The sequence below is a fragment of the Necator americanus genome, chromosome II (assembly GCF_031761385.1).
Source record: "Necator americanus strain Aroian chromosome II, whole genome shotgun sequence".
NCBI lineage: Eukaryota > Metazoa > Nematoda > Chromadorea > Rhabditida > Ancylostomatidae > Necator > Necator americanus.
In genome coordinates this window covers 33,635,265-33,641,441 of record NC_087372.1, presented here as the reverse complement: position 1 = coordinate 33,641,441, position 6,177 = coordinate 33,635,265, and the positions used below count along the sequence as shown (strand labels likewise).

At 41.4% G+C, this 6,177-nt stretch overlaps 1 protein-coding gene across 2 annotated transcripts; it reads left to right on the top strand.

Annotated features, from left to right (window-relative positions):
* Positions 1–1,709: 1,709 nt before the first annotated feature.
* On the top strand, positions 1,710–5,124 carry RB195_020317 (uncharacterized protein; the record flags this gene model as incomplete). 2 transcript variants are annotated; one of them, XM_064188558.1, is made up of 7 exons in its annotated part: positions 1,710–1,804; positions 1,855–1,988; positions 2,584–2,756; positions 2,808–3,013; positions 4,139–4,296; positions 4,795–4,922; positions 4,987–5,124. In XM_064188558.1, 7 exons carry the CDS (start codon positions 1,710–1,712, stop codon positions 5,122–5,124), a joined length of 1,032 nt encoding a protein of 343 aa, XP_064044439.1. The 2 variants fall into 2 exon arrangements, with proteins under 2 accessions (XP_064044439.1, XP_064044438.1); XM_064188557.1 differs by lacking the exon at positions 1,855–1,988 and having other exon boundaries at positions 1,710–1,761.
* Between the last annotated feature and the right edge of the window lie 1,053 nt (positions 5,125–6,177).

The following is a 6,177-nucleotide window of genomic DNA, read 5'->3' as shown; positions in this document are numbered from 1 at the left end:
GCACCGGCTGAGCAACATGTAGTCATACATGTGACAAAAGAAATGAAAATCCTCCTTCTTGTTTGGTGAAATCATGGGGTTAAGCATTCGAGTATAACAATTGATCGAAGGTTTTGATTGTCATTTTTTTGTTCACTAATTGTGAATCATTGCGAGAGCGTGAGGTGCTAAGGTGAGCGTTGCGACCGCCTAGGTTAACACAAGCAAAAGATACTGTCGCCATTCCATGCATAATTCTATATATTTGAAGTCTGTAAGCAGATTTGAAGAACCTATGTTTTTTCTTAACATTGTTGCCTCAGGTTTTAATACGTTAGCCGACTAGTTGCAGCGACAACAATCAAAAATTAATTCAACTTCGAAGTATTCAACTTATTTCTTCTAAATTGTTCTCTAAATAATCAGAGATATTTTTCGTTGATTTTCATATTTTTATGGTTTCTTTACCGGTACTACTGCCTTGACGCAATTTTTGTAGTACTTCAATTACTGTTTTGTACGTTCGGAGTAATTCAAAAGTTCATCAATTTTGCAATTTCTTATAGTTGGAAAGTGTGCAGAATATTCCGAAAGAAGTGATGTTTTAGCGTAGACATCCTTTTCATGATGAGCACTTTAAATGGAACTTTACGGGAATTTTGTGAAAATCTGATGAATTTCCGTAGCTGTGAATCCTTGTGTACAAGGCTAATTGTTAAATCCACGTTGTGGCAACACCTCCACCAAATAAAGTCAGGCGTTTGACTACACGTTTTAGAAACGAACGAACTATATTTCACACTGTTGTATAGCCAAAGTCCCCGAAATATTGCAAAGAGGCGCTGTCGTCTGCTGTCGCAATGCAAAGTTCATGCCCTGATAAGTTAAATGACTGAAAGGAACATGGAATGTGTGGGAACAAACATTCGTCTCGTAACACTGAGCTGCTGGTCGCTGTCAAGTGAACTCCAACAAGCCACTCTGTTCAAACTACAGCAATATCTGCATGTGCTGCTTGTTGCATTGCATGGAGCAGACATAGCAGATCGTCCCATTATCAGTTTCGATAACCATCACCATCATCTGCAGCGATCCTGATGAAGGGAAAGTAATAGGCTGTGCAAGTAGAGGAGCTTGGATTAATGGCGTCAAGATACTTCTTTGTACGATTGTGGGATCTCGCGGGATTCAAACTCTAGATCGCAAGTGCTCGCACACTTACGGGGTACTATAACAAGGATGCCTTTCATGATAAACTCGGCAATGTCCAACATACCGAGCCAGTAAGTGGTAGTCACTGGAACTGATGAGAATGCAAAGACGGGACTCGAGCAACAATCCGCGGTGCTTTGAAAATGGAATTCTCTTGCGAAGTAAACATTGGACAACAGGAATCGTCTTGGACGCCTTTGTGAATTAACGAACCACACACTGTTTCCACGTGTAGGAGGAATGATCGGCGCTGTTAGATTATGTTACGTTCTGACAAACAATGCCTCTCTGTAAGATATCCGAAAGTCTAGAGCTTTCTGGGACGTCGCGTTTGACCTAGTTCCTCCCAGCTTAACTTTGCGGTTCCGAAAAAGAAGTCCTGGAATTCCAAATAAACCAAAGCTCGGCTTGGCAGATTTGAAAGATGATGAATCTAGAAAGAAATTGCGCCAGCAGTTGTCAATTAATTTTGGATTGCAGACAAAAAAGAGAGTGATTGACAGTAATCCCCTCAGTAAATGTACTCAAGACGCTGCAAAGAAAACATTCGCGGTTTTGACGACGAGAGAGGTTTGCCTTCAAACCTGTGTCAACAAGATCTACGTGCAACTCAGTATGTGCCCTCCGTCCTACTGATGACCCCAGCCAGTAGAAGCATCTAAGGGGCAAGTTGCATCGTCAGCTGAAATATGATAGTGAGAACGAATGGACGATAAGGAGTCTGAAATGGGGCCAGAAGAACAAGAACATGAGAGAAGCCTATACTCTACTAAGGCGGCATAGCGGCAAGATGGAAGGTTTTTGCCTTCCCTCAACACTACGAACGCTTGTCAGTGGAGCTACACAGACTATCTGGAGGAAAGGTTTCAACACTTTGCTGAACAGGCAAGTGCCATCACCTCCTGAACTCGAGCACGCCTAGCGACCGACACACGCGGTCAACGAGAAACCACCAACAGAACGGGAGGTTCTACTCTTTATACAAAAAATGAAGGTTGAAAAATCTGGCAGAGAGGATAAATCAGGCGCAGGAATGCTGAAATCTTATCCTCCTTCCGGGATTTGTGAGGTGACGAAGATGATCCATCCAGTACTGATTGACGAAAGGATAGCTAATTCCTTGAGAGACAGGAGTCGGCTATCCCATAACTTCTCCTCACAAGAAACCATCCTTCAGGAGTCTACGAATTACCGAGGAATATTGCTGCTGCGTGTGACGTAAAAGGTTTTGGAACGGATCATTCTCTATCAAAAACTTGTCAAAGATCGCGAGGGAACTACCTTTGATGAACAACCCAGCTTTCGCCTTGGTCGATAAACGAGTGACTAGATATTCATTGCCAAGGGAGTGTGTAGCAGAGCATTTGGAGCCTATGCAATTAGTTTTTCTAGGCTTCAAAATCGCTCCTTCTCCTTATCGATACCTTCTTCTCAACACCGACGATCGCTCCGATCGGATTCCAGAAAAATTCGTACGCTCAATTAAACGTTTGAATAGAAGAAAATCTTCTGCAGCTCCAACACCAGTAGAATGCAAATACTTCACCTTTGGACATGAAACTGGAGTAAGACAAGAGATATAGTATTTCATGTAACATTTCTGTACAACTTTGCAGTCGGTGATATCATGCGAAGAACAGTTGAGCATGGCCCCAGAAGTTGTTTTAGCACCATCAACACGTCCCCTGGTCGGTCTTGAGTGCGCCAACGACGTAGTAACATTCTCATCAAGCGGGGCGAAGTTGCAACATGTTGTGAAACTTGTATCGGAATTAGCTTCGTCTCACGCAGTGTTACTCCGCCCTGGCAAATGTAAGCACACGTGGGTCTCTTTGAGACTGTCAACGGGACGGGGTGGATGGACAACCTATTGAACTCATGGATGAGCTCTGCTGTGTGTGCTGAAACATAATGGTAAATGCGAAAGAGGGCAGTAGTGTAGTATAGCGAACAACTTTGTCCAAAGATAGATTTGGTGTACGGACGGATGACACGTGAAAAACATCAACATCTTGTTCGACCTTCTTATCTGGCCACAGAAGCCACATCACGTCTCCGCTTCTTTGGCCACTTCATAGTGGGATTGTATGACTGCCTTGTCCAAGTTTTTTTTGAGGATGTTTCTAGACTCAAATTCGAAAAACTGCCTGGTTGCAAAAGAAAATCTTGACGGGGGCGTGAAGGACCAAGTACAACTGGTGTTGATAGGCAGCCAAATCTGGACGCAACGTCTCGCAGATTGTGGGACAACGACGGATTGGTAGATTGTATGCAAGCCCTAGCTTCAGATTGCACAGAATGTTCAAGGTCGAGACGCCCCAACACGCGTCCCGGCGAAGATATGAATAGCCGCGTCAGACAGTAGCACCCTCCCGGCGTTTAAGTGAAACAAGTCACCTCATGTAGTAAAAGGATAAAGTATAAAGTCACTGGCGTATCAATCCACTTGAGACGCGCAAACACGTTTTACTGCAATTCGTAATCGCTGAGGTTTTGGGACGTGTGTTGGCCTATTCAATGGCTTGTGGAGATGAACAATTCAGTGTTTTTACCCTCCTAGACAAGTCTGGTTCCAGTCTATCGACACCGGCGGGGTTAAAGCCTTGGTTTGCACTAGGACGGATTCGAACCTTCAAACGATCGTGCAGACAGCGGAACCACTTACCGACTGTCGGCCATCGAACCATCGATCGTGTGGCCACAATGGATCTCTTACCGACTGCGCCACATCCACCGCATGTAGTACGGTACCTTAGTTGTCCAAAAATCGTTCAGAATAAGAAGAGTAATATATCTGTGATAAGTTTTTGAAAACATTGTCTCTGATTGTTCTTTATTCATCTTCCGGATCAGTTCATTCCAAGAACCGTTTTTTCTCACTTTCTACAAGCAAACATGATCTTTGGTGTACTATTGTGTGTCGCATGTCACTTCCGTTTGCTTTTAGGATCATGCGCAGCATACATGCATTCCTGTTGTTTGTTCCGTCATGCGTTGGTTTACTCGGTATCGGTCGCGAGCAGTCTGTAGCAGTTACCGGTCGACTCATTTGTAATGGAATGCCCGCCTCCGGAGTCAAAGTGAAACTATATGACAAGGAGCTGAGTGAGAATGATTTACATTTGGATACCCCAAACCATTTATCTTCGAAACACTCTTTAAAACACAAGATCAACTTGGTAATTTAAACAAATAGTGCACTTCCACAATCTGCTAGTGTGAGCCATGGGAAATGTAAGAAAACAATGATCTCAGTTGAAAAGCACCGCATGATCAGGCAATATTTCCTCCGCCAGTAGACCAGCATTTCTTGACTCGACTAAAAATATACCTTCTTCAATTCTTCCTTATTATATCAGCAGTGAAATTAAAACGTAGTGTGTTGCTGAAAATTTAAAAATTTCAAAAAGATCAACTATTGGTGGTTGACTTCGTGCAGATGACAGCAGCATTTCTACCGTAGCACACCGATCCTGCACCAGTCTCCTTTGGTAACACTACGACATTCCTTACAAAGATAGATACCTATGTACATTTCTGGATTGAAACTAGTGTATACTATGGCTAAAAAAAGCAAGAAATTTTCTTCATCGAAAATTTCAGCTGTGGACAGCAAAATGGCTGAAAGCCAAACGAATTACAACGGGATATTCATGTTGTCGGGACGTAAACGAGAGATCACAAATATTGATCCTAAAGTGAACATTTATCACAAATGTAATTACAATGGAGTGAGTACTTTGAGGAGAAATTCCCTCATCTCGAAATGATCGTAAAATTTGATTTCGATTTCAGTTCTGCTACAAAAAACTCGGCATACGTATTCCGTCGAATTACATAACGGATGGCAGCTCACCGAGGAGCACCTACGATATCGGTACAATCAATCTGAACAACAAATTCAGCGGCGAATCTATTGATTGTATTAATTAGTAGTCTGTTAATTACTACATTTTATAATAAATTGTATATTTTTTTTCGTCTTTTTATAAACAACTCTGAAAGATCTCTTCTTTTTCTACAGAGAGCTTTTTTCTAAGATTTGTCACACCTTTTAAAACAATTAAGAGTGTAAAATTTCCTTTCATTGAGGACGAAGAAGAGTCACAAAAAAATCAGGCTTCTTCAACGTAACAGTTACAGATGGGAAATTGTAGAAATTTCACTAAAAAAAAGCCTTATAAAAAAGTAAAATTGAAACCTGACTTGAATAGAACTTTCTAGTGCTTTCTAGTTAAAATTATTAGTAGTGCAGTCGATTTGTAAATGAAATCGCCTAAGTTTTCCAAAAAAATAAGCGCTAAAGTCACAGACTATTCAGATCACCGTAATCTTTGTCCTAATGCATCGCCGACATCCACAGGAGGCCGGAATCTATTGTTTTGCATGTTTCCTGTTGGCAAACAGGCCACAATAGCGCTTTCGCTAATATCTACAGAATGTCGTTACACGTTGAATAAACAATTGAGTCAGAGCAACTGTGAGTTGAGAGCACCATTATGTGAATCTGGTATTGGTATGGAAGTATAACTGGTCAGATTATCCTTGTTCCATTCGCTCTCTGGAAAGAAAAAAAATGTCCTATGAGCAGGAATTATGTTTTATTGTTGTGCCGACGATGTTTCCGATAAAACTTGATTTGTTCACTGACGTTTTGTCATTCTCGTCCTTATCAAAGACTTCGAAAAAGTTCAAGGATTTTGATGCCAGGATGTGGTAGGCTTTTGTTTCACAAAAAAATCGTTGACACCACAAAAAAACATGAAAACAAGTTTATAATGCAGAGATTTCAAGAAAAGAGGACTTCGAGATTTTAACTGATTTCCTTCGGCCAAGATTGGTATCGATCTTTATTAAAGACTTCGAGATTGTCCTTTGAACTTTTTTTTTCTGGAAAGCGGAGTCAAGAATGTGCCCAAACAACTAAATCTGTTTGTTTTGCTATCTAAATCTTTCTTCTTTACTCAATGTATGGTATACATTGGA